Source organism: Lactuca virosa, chromosome 8, assembly GCF_052849685.1.
Source record: "Lactuca virosa cultivar CGN04683 chromosome 8, Lactuca_virosa_CGN04683_v6, whole genome shotgun sequence".
Taxonomy (NCBI): Eukaryota; Viridiplantae; Streptophyta; class Magnoliopsida; order Asterales; family Asteraceae; genus Lactuca; species Lactuca virosa.
In genome coordinates, this window is record NC_136433.1 from 252,895,611 (window position 1) to 252,912,719 (window position 17,109).

Here is a 17,109-nt window from a genome sequence, read left to right on the forward strand (position 1 = left end):
ATTAATTCAAAATAACCACAAAATGACATTTTAGCAAATTCAATGAGTGTGTGACAAGTGGCAAACAAAATTACATTTGGCAAATTGATGAGAGTGTGACAAGTGACAAAAAACCTTCATTTATTAGAGACCATATAGATGTTTATATAAAGAGGACGGAAAATCATGAACATTGGTCTATTCTGTTTTTTTTCGATAAAAAAATGGCTTAAAAATTAAACGAAAAAAGTGGGTTTTGTTAGAATTCAGTGCATATGCGTCTATTATAAAAGTTTATAAATATTTTTTTGCCGTTGAACGCTTCAAATTCCGACGATTTAGATTGGTTCCTTGATTACTAATGGTTCTTTATTAAACTTTTAAAACTATATATATATATATATATATATATATATATATATATATATATATATATATATATATATGTGTGTGTGTGTGTGTGTGTGTGTGTGTGTGTGTGGTCCGATTCCTTTGAGGACTCATTTTAAAGTGACGACTCCTGAAGACACCTTAAAAAAATTGAAAAAAATTTAAAAAATAATAAAATCGAGCATAGATTTATGTCCGGGAGAAAAAAAATTGGAAATTTTTTTTTGCATTATTAAAATTGATCCATGATTCAATTTTAATTTTTTATTTTGCATAATTATGATCCACGATTCAATTTTGATGATCCAATTTTTTTCCCCCGGATATAGATCTATGCTCGATTTTATGATTTGTATTTTGTTTTATTTTTTTTCAATTTTTTAAGGTGTCCTTACGAGTCGTCACTTTAAAATTAGTCCTCACCCGATCCTATTTCATATATATATATATATATATATATATATATATATATATATATATATATATATATATATATATATATATATATATATATATATATATATAGGTTTAGGTTCTATGGAAAACAAAAAACCCTAAAAATAATAAAAATGCATTAAAAAAAATACTTAGAGATCACAAAACTTTTTTTTTGAATTTTTTTATGAAAAAATCGCAATTTTTTAAAAAAATTCGCTGATTTTTTTTTTGAATTTTTTTTTAATTTAAAAAATAAATAAATAAATTTGATTTTTTATTTTTTTTTCAGCGAACTTATTAAAAAACCTGCGATTTTTTTATAAAAAAATTTTAAAAAAAGTTTTGTAATTTCTAAGTATTTGTTTATGCATTTTTATGATTTTTAGAGTTTTTTAGGGTCTTGTTGTTTTCCAAATAACCCTTCCCTATATATATATATATATATATATATATATATATATATATATATATATATATATATATATATATATATATATATATATATATATATATATATATATATATATATATAACGAACAATTATGTGATGCAAGAAAAAAAAAATTTTGTAGTAGTCAGTAACATAAAGATGTAATACACTTTATTATACCTTAACTACAATCTTGGATCTATAGTTTGGAGTACTTTGGAGTGTAATATATAGAAGCTGTTACACCTGTCCCTAACTTTTAGCGATAAAAATGTAGCTATGTATCAATGTTGCAATAGTGGTATTTTTCACTGTAATATTTCATCAAAATTTATGCTTCATTAGATCACATCATTAACAGAAAAAAGGAAAACATATTGTAAAAAACAATGGAAACTGTGAATCACCAACATCGAATTAAGGGTCATTTTGATACATTTTTCAACTAGTTGTGAAACATATGTATTATATGAGTTAATTTAAAAAAAATAGTTAAATATAAAGGTCAAAAAATTTGAGAACTTTGAATTTATTAGAAAATTAGAAAAAAATGAATTATTATAATGGAAATGTTTTTTATCTTTTAAATTTTAAAAAAAATAATTTAAATAAAGAAAAGAAATTAATATGCTTTAATTTTAGAAATTTTGAAATTAAAAGGTAAGTTTATTAATGAAACTGATATTCATTTATTATTATACTTATTGCAATTATTACATTAAAATATTATGTTAAATTTAGTAAATTAGAAAAACACATAAAATGACCTGGAAAAAATTAATTCAAAATAACCACAAAATGACATTTAGCAAATTGAGTGAGAGTGTGACAAGTGGCAAAAAAACCTTTATTTATTGGAGAGGATTATGTGGAGTTTAACAAAATAGAAAAACTAATAAAATGACATTTGGAAAAAAATTAATTCAAAATAACCACAAAATTACATTTGGCAAATTGAATGAGAGTGTGACAATTGGCAAAAAAACCTTCATTTATTAGAGAGTATATAGATCTTTATGGAAAGAGACGGAAAATCACGAATATTGGTCTATTCGGTTTTTTTCGATAAAAAACGGCTTAAAAAAATTAAACAAAAAAATGGGTTTGTTATAATCCGGTGCATATGCGTCTCTTATAAAAGTTTATAAATTCTTTTTGCTGTTGATCGCTTTAAATTCCGACGATTTAGATTGGTTCCTTGATTAATAAAGGTTCTTTATTAAACTTTTACAACAATATATATATATATATATATATATATATATATATATATATATATATATATATATATATATAGAGAGAGAGAGAGAGAGAGATAGGTTCAAGTGTTCAAAGTATTTATTGTGTGATTGTATGCATAAATGTGAGCCAATCAATCTTAAAGGGTATTAGTGTAATCTTACCATATAATTAATATTATCCCGAGTTAATTAAAATTTGATTGATTTCAATCAAATTCCTAAATATCAAGCTATTAAATATGGATCTTATCAACGAAAATAATATATATATATATATATATATATATATATATATATATATATATATATATATATATATAGATATATATATCATATACGTTTTATTCTATTTTAGACTGATCGTTCATCATCTTCATATCATATTTTTTATTCTGATATTTCGTTAATGGAGATATGTTGTTCATACATTATTTATTTTGTTATTGTTGACTAACCGTTCATCATATGCATATAATTTTTGTTCTCTTGATATTGCAGACTAATCGTTCATCAGATACATATAATATTTGTTCTTTTGATATTTCATTGATGAAATTCATATTTTGAATTATATTTGTTTTGATTTTCAGAACAAAGCTAATGTTGATAGCAATAACAATGACTTTTCTTATAACAATGGTCGGAATGTCAAGCAATCCAAAGTGAATCAAGATTTGAAGAAAAAAAGAAGATGTGAGATTTGTTTTGGTGTTGGTCATGATAGGAGGAACTGTCCTCAAGCATTGGTCAAGAGAGAGTAGATGTTTATTTCGTCAAGATATATTAGAAATTCAATAATGTTTTCAATTTAGTCTTATCGGATGTGATGGAGTTTTTTTCAGTCTAATAATGATATGGATTCATAAATTTTAGGGGTTTATCCTTGTAAGTTTATGTTTTCATTCAATAAATATTAATAATTTTCATTTTGAGTTTGATAGAATTTCATACATTTTGTTATTTATCATATGCTTACAGATATGTTGTTGTAAATGTATTTTGTTTTCATATTCGGTTAGAATAATTGTGCGTAATTGTGTTATACCTAATGTTTTATGCAAACATTTTGTTAGAATGGTTGTTATTAAGATTTGCAGAATGTTAATGTGTATTACAACATCCAGAATAAACATAAACACAATTTAATGTATGTTTTTAAATGCATTTTGTTTTTCTATTCGTATAGAATAATTGTTCCTAACTGCGTTTTAATTAATGATTATGCAAAGATTTTGTTAGAATTGTTGTTATCAAATTTTTGCAGAATGTTAATTTGTATTAGAATATCCAGAACAAACATGAGCAAAATAAATTTATTGTAATTCTTGTTTCACCTATTCTGACAGAATAAGAGTCTGGTATCTTCATTGTTTTCTTAGTATATGCATTTATGTCGTAATTAATCAGTAATCATATGTAAATTCATACGAAATAATTTTTTTTAAAGTTTCCTGAATAAATTAATTAAAAGTCAAATTTACGCAGGATGATAAGTTGTAAAGTCTTATCTATGGAATGTATTATCTTTGGAATATGAATTTTTCAAATATTTACAATATCATGATGAATAATAGTATTTTGTGTTGATTCTTATCGTTACAATGTTTCTAAAAATTCAAAAAATTAAATAATTGATAACAATGAATGCAGATATCACGCCTTTTTAGTTACATATCAATTACACGGTTTCTCCTTTTTTAATATATACTTAATTGGCTCAAAGTTTGTAAGATTGAATTTATTTTGCTTTCTCCAATCATCTGGTGTTCAATCGTGCTGTAAATTATCTTATGGATGATACAGTATTAGCTGGTGACGATCATATTCATGATCAACATGAATATCCTAATGATTATGCACATGATTATGAAGATTTCGGGTTAGCTGATCATGATTCTCTACATAATATCGATTTTCAAATAGTCAAGAATAGCAATCTAAATATAGGTGAAGTATCTTTATAAGTTTTTATACTTGTTAATTTTTATAATAATAATGTTGAACTTGTATATTGTTTTTTGCAATCTGGCGAAACTTGCACTTGCAAAGATGAGGATCCATTAGAACACATTCAAAATCATATATATGACAATTCCGAATATCACTTCGGTGATTGTAGTAATCATAACCCAGGTGATGTATTTTAATTATTTATTTGTTTTTTTATATATTTACGTATCCATTACACATATTCTACTTAAAAGATGCAGAAAACGAAATCGAGTTCATTGCTTATGAGGCAGATTATACTATAGCTGATGATAACATTGATTTACAGAAAGGTTAGTATACCAATAAGAAAATATTTTACTAAACTAGATTAATTCTTTACGATTTTTTTCAATTTGCATAAAGGTTAATTTTTTTTTTATGCAGAACAATCTCATGTTACACATGATTATGTTTCTCCTGGTGGATCATCTTATTGGATTCCTGTTGTTTCGGACTACATCAAACCTAAAATCAATTCAGTTGTTGAATCATATAGTGCAACATTATAAATGTATAACAATTATGCATCATTAGCAGGTTTTGATGTCAGGCTTGGAACAATTAGAACAACCGAATCCAACATTATCACACAACGACATTTGCTATGCAATCGGGAAGGTAAACCAAGAACCGCTAAAGTGGATACTCTAGACCCTCAACATAATAAGATTCAGAGAAGGAAAGACTCATTTAGGTGTGAATGCAAAGCGAAAATTGTTTTTATTCTACTACATGGTACTAATAAATATATTGTTGCTGAATTTGTCGAACAACATAATCATGAGTTGTTTGGTAAGGACAACATGTTTTGGTCTCGTACAAAGAGGAAACTTGATTATTCTCAGGAGATGTTTATTCATAACTTGTCAAAGCAAAATATTGGTGCCTCAAGAGCACATGGATTGTATACCGGACTTCAGGATGGATATGACATTCGAGGTGGGTTGGTTTCTAATTTCAAGAACAGTACGAGAAATCTCAATTCTTACATAGGTTCCAGGGATGCAAAATTCCTTGTAGTGAAGATGCTGGAAAGGAAAAAAAATATCCCAACTTTTTCTTTCGAGTTTAAAGTCATGCAGAAAAAATTGAATGCACTTTTTTGGGCTGACGAAACCGCAAAGTACAACTACAATGCTTTTTGCATCCCTTGATGCCACATTCAGCATGAATAAGTATTTTTTTAAATTTGCAATGTTATCACAATTTTTTTTACTTCCAATAACGATAACCAATTTTTGTATTTTAAAACAGATATGATATGGTTTTCGTACCGTTCACTGGGATAGATAACCATAAGAAATGTGTGACTTTTGGTGTTGAACTTTTGAGTAGAGAAGATGGTAGTTCTTATTCTTGGCTGCTTAGAGCATTCTTGAAAGCATTCAAAAAACATCCTACTCTTGTTCTTACAGATCAAGATCCAACTTTAAACAAAGCTGTTAATGAAGTATTTCCACTGTCATCACATAGGTTTTGTATGTGGCATATTACAAAAAAACTGCCAAACAAGGTGAATATTTTTTTATAATCAAAATACTGTAAATATGTTTATCTTGTTAGTACATATCTTTCTATCAGAATATAATTCTGCCAGAACAATGGATCTGCCAGAATTATACTGAAGTTATATAATGTAATTCTGCTAGAATATTTGACAAAATTCTATCAGAATTTATGTTTCGTAACATTCATCTCCTTCATTCGACGTACACCACCATTTTATATTTTACTCAAATATCTATTTTGTATTTTTATTCAGATAACATCCCAACTAGCCACAAACTCAGCTTTTCGGAAGCTTTTTCACTCTATAATTTGGAATTCTAAGCTGGAACCACATGAGTTTGATAACGCATGACAATCTTGTTTACATAAGTTTAACATTTCAAATAACAAGTGGATGCAAGAGATGTATGCGTTGCGTAGACGTTGGGTACCTGCATTTTTCAAGGACATACCGATGTCTGGTCTTATAAGAACTACATCATTGTCTGAAGGCCAAAATTGGTCGTTTCATAACAACACCCTTACCGATTCTTATCTTTTAATGTTTATGATGATATTTGAGGGTGTTATGGAATGTCAAAGACGTAGTCAATTTGTCAATGACTTTAACACTGCTACAACACTTCCTAGATTCATCACATCTAGTCCAATTGAACCACATGCTTCAAAGGTCTACACTCGTAAAATATTTTATCAGGTGCAGAAAGAGATTTCAGATTCTGATAATACTTGTTTCCAAATGAGTGTTACTTCTAACAATGGTGTTGACACTATTATTTTATTGGAGAAGCAAAATAACATAAGCACAATGTAACCATCAAGTCCTGTTGTTGATGACAAACTTGAGGAATACCATTACGATTGTCTTATAGAGGATACCCAATACACGGTATGTTATTACTTCATTATATAATCATTTATTTTTAATCACATAATAAGACTTTCTAACAAATACTCATATATTATCATATATATTCCAGGTTACACACTCAAAAATAGCACTCAAAAATAGATGGATCATACAAGTGTACCTGCATGCATTTTGAACATGTCGGTCTTTTGTGTAGGTACATATTCTGTGTCTTTAAGTTCTACAGTATTTAACAGATTCCTGAAGAATACATTATGAGACGTTGGCGTCGGGATGTTATTCCAACAGAATTGCTTAAGAGACGTTTCTCTAATTCTTTGCTAGACTCAAATTCTGACATGACTGCCATTGAAATTTTTTCAGATGTAGATCGTTGCGTTTCATTTTTGAGCCATGATGCAGCAAAGTTAAAGTCATACCTTGAAGATTTGAATAAGCTGAAGAAAAAATTTGTAGATGATTGTCCAGCCCCTGAGATTCCATCAAGAGAATCATTCTACAACCAGATTATAGGTGTAGAAATAACTAATGATGTTCCCGATATTGAGAATCCATATGATATTCGTAATAAGGGAACTAGCAGTCGTGGTTAGAGATTAAAATCAAAAAAAGAAATGTTGGAAAAAGTAAGTTCGAAGCCTAAGCGAAAGTGTGCTTTATGTAAACAGATGGCTAACCATGATAAACGAAATTGTCCGCTTAAAAAACGTGTCTAAGTAGTATGCTTTATATATAGGTTTTTTGAAATGTTATATTACAGTAAAACTTTTTGTTTCATGTTTAGTAGTGATATTGATTACAATTTTGCGAGTCTTTAATATAATTATCATATATGGTTATACATTATTGCACACTTTGTTGTCATTCTTTATCCAAGCGTATTACCCCAACTTTTCCACTATGTACAATCACTATTTTCCATTAGGTTTTTTTATGACCCAAAAACACATTTTTTCCAAATCACATTAAACCAATTTAACTTTAAACCATTTACGTCAATTCTGACAGAACAATGTAATATCAGAACATAACAAATCATAACAGAATTTTATAGATATTCCACATTATATTCATTCTTTCAGAAGACTGGCAACCCATTTGGATATTTTATAATTTTAAGACCCTTCAAAAACACTACTACGTAACACACAAAAAAAACTCAATATTTTTTCATTAAAGAAATACTGAAATATAAACTTTTCTCAAACATGGAAGAACACACACAAAAAAAACCCAATATTTTTCATTACAGAAATACTGAAATATAAACTTTGCTCAAACATGGAAGAACATAATCTTTAAACATTTTACCACTTTTATTCAAGTTATTTCATTCTTTCATAACATGATGAAGAGATAATTCTAACAATTCATAACCACGATTAATGTGTATTATAACTTTTATCAAACTTCCATAACAAAGGCATATCATAATTACATACTTGAAAACCATAACTTACTTGTACACTACCAACCATCTTTCAACTCAATCATTATTGGTAACATTATGTCAACACATGAACTGCAAACATTTTAAACTTCAACACATTACATGTTTTCATAATTTTTATATCCATATACACATTCTAACATCAATCAAATTCTAATGCTTCCCAAAAAAAAGACAACTAGAACAAATATCATTCACATTCTACTGTTTCCCTGAAACAAAGACTCCTAGAACAAAATAAAACACCCTAACATACGTCTTCCGACAGTTCCCCAAACAAAATACCTAGACTAAAACAAAACATGTTACCAAAAGTCTTTCAACACAAACCATCCTACCATGATAAAATGCCCATCTTAAAAACGACGCCTTCCACGTCTCTGCTTCTCCCTAGTTTCCTTCACTTCATTCATCAGAGCCATTTTCTCCAATGGATCAAGCCTGTTATACTCTTCTGCATCTCTCTCCAACATACTTTTATACTTGTTGTACTCCGATTTCATAAGCTTTGCCATTTATTTGATTCTTAAATTATTTAAAGCAAGTACATCACTTTGTTTTTTACCTGTAAAACCGCAATCCCAACGCCCTTCACTTTCCCCCATATATGACTCCATATGCCTCATAAGATACACTCTACAGTCTGATCCTTCTTTTTCTACTTTCCATGTGAATTTCATTACACGAGCTTTAATTTTGTTGAAAGCTGTTGACTTTTGGTAATTATATGTTTTTAAATAGTTCCCAAGCAATTTTTTCTACGATACAATACAATCAATATATTAAAATTCTTTTTTAACAATACAAAATTCATGTTATATAAAACTTATAAAATGTAATTCTTAATCTTACCACAAGAACTGGTTTCCTTCCATATATATCTTCAATAGTACCTGTTCGGTTGACATGGTCTATAATGTAGTAGGTTGGTACCCTTAGATCAAAGCATATAAAATAATATTTACTCTTATCAACTACTGGAAAGAAAACCTGGTATAAAAAAAATTATAACAATAAGCTACATTTGTATGTTAGGGTTGTAAGTGATAAAACACAATTATTAATTAAATTACCGGTCCAACATTCTTGAGATTTTCCTTTTTTGGTAGACTTCTAATGTGGAGTTTCAACATCGAATCAAATAATGTTTGGGTTCTATCGTATGCAACCGATGCATCCAGTATCTCATCTGCCTGTATAGATAAATGAATCAATCAAGACAACACATATTATTATTTACAACTACATTTAAATTTAATACTTACCAAAAATTTTGTGTCAAAGAAAACTCTCGCAGCTGATCCTACATCCCTTAGTTCCTCCATTCTGTTGAGTAATGATGTCCAACAGTCAATGATTATCGCATGTATAAACGTTTTGCTTTTAAAATGATATGCAAATCCTTGATGCAACACATGACCGCTCCCAATGTTCCATATCTCTTCCCTGCTCAACAATTTTAATCAAATCAATTTCACATCCATGTTTTAAAAGCAAACCACTAATTTATATTATTTCAATTACCCATAATCTCTTTTTGATGCAAAAACTGAATTGTATAATGCCATCTCATCCTTCTTCACCTTGTCACCCATTCTAACAATCCTTTCAACAAACGGTGATTTTCCATATACATGTAACTTTTGCCCTCTTTTTCTCTTTTTCCATTATCATCATCTTCCTCACCTACTTCAACTGTTTCTAATATTTCTTTTCTTTTTCTTTTTTCTTTTCTATAACTGTCCAACACAACATCATCTGTCATTTTAATTGCTGTTGACAACACTTCAGGATGCTCCAAGAATTGTGAACAGGTTAGATGGTCTGTATTATCGACCTTTTCCACATTAGGTGTATTGAAACCTCCACCATCATCCTTTTTATCCCCATAAACTACAAATCCTCTAACTGGAGAGAATCCATCTTCATTACCATCATCTGCCTCTCTTTTGTTATTATCAGCATCAAAACCATGTTCATTATCTTTCATTCCTCCAGTCTCTGTATTCTTCACTTCGTTGAACAATTCTTTATTTTTTCGTACCACTCCTTCAACAGCAAGCTGTTTGGGAATTTCTCAATTCCACCTTTCAAAGCCTTTTCAATATTCTTCTTTTCGGACAAGATTATTCCATAGCTATGCTCGATAACAGCCATGTACGCCTATAAAGGGTATATCAACATATGATTACTAAAATTCTGACAGAATTAATGTTCCACATACTTACTGGTTCACTTACTTTAAGCATTAAAGTATACAGTTTAACACTACTTTCCAAGAAATTCTAATAGAATTTATGACTTACCTCCTCATCCCCATAGTCTCTTTTCAGCTCGTCCAACATTTCATCTTCATCAATCATTTCATCATCAACATCAATATTTTCAAAGTTTTCTTGTAGCTGCCTTCCAAACCCCCCAACACTAATCTCCAACTTCTCTATTTTTTCAAGAAGAGCACCCGTAACATTTCTGAAAAACGGTAACCTTTTCACTATCTTCAAACCTGAGAACTTCATGTTATACACATACACCAGCTACATCAAAAAAAATTACATTAATTAGTTCAATATACATATTTCATTTTAAATTAAAGTAAATATCTAATCGAGACAACAAGATTACCGTCAAAACGAGTATAGGTCTGCTGTAATAGCATGTCTTATTATCCCTTCTCCACATCTGTTTTATGCTGACCAATCAATCTAGAATATACTTACACCAACCAATTTTAGAGAAGTCTTTTACCAATACCAACTTATTAACAACATTTATTTGATTGGTACCACTCAAATTTGATTCCACAAATGTGTTAATGAAAAGGGTAAGGAAATTCAGCCTAAACATAAGATTGTCTTGCTTTGTGTTTTTGATCCTTTTCAGGTATTCTTCACCATTAAACCCTTTTTTCTCATATTGATTTTTCCATTCTTGCAGAACTTCATTATCTTTCTCACAACTACTCATGTTCAAGAAGTCTTCCCCTACATTTGGTAACCCCAACATGTCATGCATTGTGTCTTTTGTAATTTTTATCACCATATTCTCCAGAACTAGACGGTTACTCTGTGGATCATAGTGATTTAAGAGATAGTAGTTAAGTAACCTCGGAGTAGTGTCCATGTCAATATTCATAAGTGAACCAAAACCCATAGACACAATCCCATTTTTCTGTGCAGGGGACATTACTTTCACAGCTGCACTAACCCTTCCAGGAGTCATCCTAGTTGCAAGTCTTCTATAACATTCTGGATGGTCCTTGTTTACTTTTCTAACCTTCCCCTCCATCTTTTTGATTTTAACATTCTCATGTTCTATTTTTCCCTTCTTTCTCTTTGGAGATTTCTTTGAATGTGCATCATTCACTACTTTTTTTCTTTTAACAACATCTTCCTTATCTTCCATATCCATACCAATTTCTGCCTTTTCATTGTCTCTCTTTGACCCACTCATACTCTCCATAAGTAATTCATTTAAACTTCTTGGTTTTTTCCATTCAGCACTTGCTTCTGCCAATTTCTTGTTATCCTTAACAGGTGTCGTTCTCGCAGAACCCTTCCTTTTCATCCTTCTTACACTTGTGCTATCAATAGGTATTGTCTCCTGTTTATCTTTGTTATCAACTGTTGAATCACACAAACATAATTACTCATTGTCTACTCATTTGCATTACACACACATTATTTAATAACCCAATAACACTAATTTAAAAATATATTCGAAAATTAATATGTAAGTTTGTTATAATATTTAAATTAATACCATTTATCCTAGAATTATATTGTATACAATTACAAGTTCTACTAGAACTTGAATACAATATTTAATTTTACACTAGCTATATCAGAATTATATACTATAAATTAGTAATTAGAAACACTTATGATCTTACCTGATTTTCCAGATTCTACATTTTTCTTTCCATGTTCTGATCTTGAAGTTTTTTTTCCGTGCTCCTTTGTTTTACTTGATCCAACAATATTTATATGAATTGGTTCACTTCCTACACCTTCTGCTTCATCAAGTAACAAAAGATACATATTAGCTATCAACATGTTCTAAAATTATTATTATTATTTTTCATGAACCAAAAAAAGAAAACTACTTGTAGGTGAGAAATGATATTCTCTTTCACGGGTGTTAATCTGGTACAATAGTTCCTTCTCACATTTGTTTGGCTTGTAGTATCAACATTAATTGGCTTCGGCTCAGGTTCTGCAACAACTAATGAATCAAATGATTACAGTTCGTTAGTCATATTTTTCAAAATAACCAACCATAATTAAATCTTTATAACCGATATCTATACTATTTATGTTTTCATTCTTTAAGAATGCAACACATGTACAGACACTGATTCTGTGAGAATTAAAGTCAAATAGTAAATACAAATAAAGTAAAGCCGGCAAAATCATAGGAATAAAAAAACAGTTAATTACTAGCATTTATCAAATTAACCAGCCATACTTCAATCTCTATAACCGCTATCTATACTTTTTATGTTTCTATTCTTTAAGAATGTAACACATGTTCATACACTGATTCTTTGAGAATTAAAGTCGAATAGTATATACAAATAAAGTAAATCCTCAAAATCACAGGAATAAAACAAGAAATAAAAACTAACTCATAATAAAAAAAATACAAAACAAAACAACAATATCATCCCCTATAGTCACAGAACATCAAGTACATAGAAGATTTTGGCAAGGTTTAAAAAACCTAACTCACTATACTAAAAAAAAAAATACAAAAACAAATCAACACTATCAGCCCCTAAACTCACACAACAACAACCACATACAAGAATTTAAGTATTGTGATTCTGACATAATGCATTACATAGAAAACATTGCCATACAACCATGTATTCTAACAGAATATCATCCATAATACTTCTAACAGAATCGATAAAATAATGAAAAAAAAACAAAAACAAAATCTTTTTACTTTTCCAAAACACAAAACAAAAACAACAATCACATACCCTTTTTTTTGCAAAACAACAGTCAGATATCTGTAAAATCCAAAATTTTAATCAAATTTTAAATCCCCAATTTCAGAAAACCCTAATAAAAAAATACCCCCTTTTTACACTATTTCGGTCTACTTTACTTAATACAACTTTAAAACCACATGCAAATACTACATTGTTCAAACATTTCAACAGAATGTTGTGTATTCAAACGATAAAGTAAAAAAAAATTTACCTATAGGCGGAGAAACGAAATCATCATCGTCTTCATCTAGATTCAACACCGTTTCTTGTGTGTTCTTAAATTTCGATTTGAAAGAAGTCGACCTTGTACTCCTGATTATACTCCAATTTCTTTTACTTCGAACGATCACAATGCAACTTCTGTAAACAACTCTTCACGAATCGATGAGTATATATAAAAATGACAACAAAATCTACCGCTTTTTTGGTTGATTAGAGAAGATATACCTTGATTTTGTGTTCCCATACAAAGAGGATTGGAATCCGGGTTCATGCGATGTTATAGGGATTATGCGGGAAGTTGTGATAAATAGAGTGCTGCAACAAAAATTCTTCATCATATATATATATATATATATATATATATATATATATATATGATGAAGAATTTGGTGCTGTAACAATAAAATATTTGTAGTATTCAGTAATATAAAAATGTAAATTATACATTAACTACAACCTTTAAATTATACATTAACTACAACCTTGGATCTATAGTTTTGAATATTTTGGAGTGTAATATATTGAAGCTGTTATACCTGTCCCTAACTTTTAGCGATAAAAATGTAGCCATGTATCTCTGTTGCAATAGTAGTATTTTTCAATGTAATATTTCATTAGAATTTATCCTTCGTTAAATCACATCATTAACAGAAAAAAGGAAAACATATTGTAAAAAACAATGGAAACTGGGAATAACCAACATCGAATTAAGGGCCATTTTGATATATTTTTCAACTAGTTGTGAGATATATGTATTACATGAGTAATTTTTTTTTTAAAAATAGTTAATTATAAAGGTCAAAATATTTGAGAACTTTGAATTTATTAGAAAATTAGAAAAATAATGAATTATTATAATGAAAATGTTTTTATCTTTTAAATTTAAACAAATAATTTAAATAAAGAATATAAAATAATAAGCTTTAATTTTAGAAATTTTGAAATTAAAATGTAAGTTTATTAATGAAATTGATATTCATTTATTATTATATTTATTGCAATTATTATATTAAAATATTATGTGAAATTTAATAAAATAGAAAAACTCATGAAATAACACGTGAAAAAAAATTAATTCAAAATAACCACAAAATGACATTTAGCAAATTGAATGAGAGTGTGACCAGTGGCAACAAAAAAAATTTATTTATCGGAGAGGATTATGTGGATTTAACAAAATAGAAAAACTAATAAAATGACATGTGGAACAAAAATTAATTCAAAATAAACACAAAATTACGTTTGACAAATTGAATGAGAGTGCGACAAATGACAAAAAAAAACCTTCATTTATTAGAGAGTATATAGATCTTTATGGAAAGAGTACAGAAAATCATGAACATTGGTCTATTCGTTTTTTTTTTTGATAAAAAAGTGGCTTAAAAAAATTAAACGAAAAAAGTGAGTTTTGTTATAATCCAGTGCATATGCGTCTATTATAAAAGTTTATAAATTCTTTTTGCCGTTGATCGCTTTAAATTCCGACGATTTAGATTGGTTTCTTGATTAATAATGGTTCTTTATTAAACTTTTAAAACTATATATATATATATATATTTTCATGTATTCTAACCATTTATTGTGTGGATGTAGGAATAATCGTGGGCCAATCATTTCAAAAACCTAATAAAGGGTATTTTTTTATATCTATTATAAAATTTACTTTAAAAAATATTTGATATTTATATCTTCATATATAACTTTATTTTTCACCGCCATCCACTTCTGCCTCCTTCTTATCACCATAGTTTGGGTTTTTTCTGGTGATTCTGGATTGTTTAGAGTTGCTAGGAATCTGGAAACTGATTTCCTTTATTGAATATTTGTCGATTTTGGGTTTTAGTTGACTGAATATTGGGGGAAGGTCAGTTCTTTGCACAAAATCTTGATGTGTTTAAAATTAGTTTTCTTTTTCTTGAGTTTAGTAATTGTCATGTGATCTCATGTTCTACTTCTAATGATTGTCATGTGATCTCATCATATAACAAAGCAACTTTTAAACAGGCAAGTTTTAAGCCATTTGGTGGTTTGGTGATCAAAGGGGCTTATTAGAGTGCTCTGTCTTGTTTTTCTATTATATACATGTAGTGGCCACTTTTCGCCTATTGGTGGTTATCATGCTGGAAGAGACATGGCATTGATTTTAGATGTTGCTCGCTTTTAGTATCCTCCTCATTAGGTCCCACATAAACTACTTTGGGAAGCCATGGATACATTAGATGATGCTAGTGGATTTCACAGAGGGTAAGTTTTGTTTTTTTTTTCTCTCAAATTTGGTTCTACACTCAAATAGATTGATTTATTTTCCACCTTTTCTTCAGTTTCATGCTAATATCCAGGCTTCAACAGCCACCTGCACTACTTTATAACCTGGTAAGCTCAAGTAGTTCATTTCTTGTTTCATACATATAACTTCCTCAAAGCTAAACTTAGTGATTCAATGGAAATCAGTTGATCATTTCTTAGTTCATTTCTTGTTTCAACCAGATCCCCACTCCATAATTTTGTATTTGTAATTTCACTTTATTTGCTGCTTGTTTATTTAGAATTTTGTGTTTGTAGTTGAGTAATCAAAAGGAACTTTGTTTTTAGTTTTCATCTTGTGATTGAGTAATTGTCTTTATTTTCTTGATTTTTAATATTATAGTAAGAACCACATATGTAATGACATTTTTAATATTTGAAAGTTGAATATGTTTTCTTTGTGGGTTTAGGTTTTGAAGAGGAAAAGAAAGAAAACATGGAGGGACGAGAATATATTCTAGCAGAATGTATTCATACAGAATGCCATTGACATTGTATTCTTATAGAATGGATTTGCTATTCATTAAGAATGTATTTTTTTTTTATTTTATTAGAATGGATTAACAACAATATGCTCTCAGAATGTATTAGTATTTTACCTTGATTTCAATTTTTTATTTGATTTTAAACCATTCTCAATTTTATTCCTTTAAAATAAATGTAATTCTTAGCCATTAAAATCCGTTTCATATAAAATTTGTATTCATTAAAAAATATTAATTTTGATAGTATATGTTTATAGTATTATGTCAGAATAGAATGGTTTTTTAAAGATAATATGAACACATTCTTTTAGAATGTCCGAATTAATATATTTATTATAAAAAATCAAAATTTTAAAGTTTAGATAATTAATTGTTTCCTAAAATCTGTAATTTTCCTTTTTTAAAATTTTGTTATTTGACTAAAATACCCCTACAATGAATTTAGATGGTATTTTTCAATTATCTTTAATTCAATAATATTTATTAATCATTTTCTTAAAATAACTAAAATGATTGGTTCACAATCAATCCTACATCCACACAATAATTAGTTAGAATATATATATATATATATATATATATATATATATATATATATATATATATATATATATGACGAAGAATTATGCGCTGCAACAAAAAAATATTTGTAGTATTCAGTAACATAAAAATGTAATACACTTTATTATACCTTAACTACAATCTTGGGTCTATAGTTTGGAATACGTTGGAGTGTAATATATAGAAGCTGTTACACCTGTTCCTAACTTTTAGCGATAAAAATGTGGCCATGTATCTC

At 28.4% G+C, this 17,109-nt stretch overlaps 1 protein-coding gene and 1 long non-coding RNA gene across 2 annotated transcripts; both read left to right on the plus strand.

Annotated features, from left to right (window-relative positions):
• Positions 1-4,979: 4,979 nt before the first annotated feature.
• On the plus strand, positions 4,980-6,331 carry LOC145131435 (protein FAR1-RELATED SEQUENCE 5-like). The gene is made up of 3 exons (XM_079066116.1): positions 4,980-5,593; positions 5,725-5,920; positions 6,233-6,331. Exons 1-3 carry the CDS (start codon positions 4,980-4,982, stop codon positions 6,329-6,331), a joined length of 909 nt encoding a protein of 302 aa, XP_078922242.1.
• Positions 6,332-15,246: 8,915 nt separating this feature from the next.
• Positions 15,247-16,310, plus strand: LOC145128723 (uncharacterized). Its single transcript, XR_013717067.1, has 3 exons — positions 15,247-15,765; positions 15,843-15,894; positions 16,236-16,310. It is a non-coding gene; the product is annotated as an uncharacterized LOC145128723 (long non-coding RNA).
• The last annotated feature ends 799 nt before the right edge of the window (positions 16,311-17,109 follow it).

Excerpts from the sequence above, each read along its gene's own strand:
- LOC145131435 (XM_079066116.1), top strand. The coding sequence starts at position 4,980 with ATGTATAACAATTATGCATCATTAGCAGGTTTTGATGTCAGGCTTGGA. Across the intron at positions 5,594-5,724 it reads TGGGCTGACGAAACCGCAAA|ATATGATATGGTTTTCGTAC; the intron begins GTACAACTACAA and ends ATTTTAAAACAG. Across the intron at positions 5,921-6,232 it reads TAAACAAAGCTGTTAATGAA|ATAACATCCCAACTAGCCAC; the intron begins GTATTTCCACTG and ends ATTTTTATTCAG.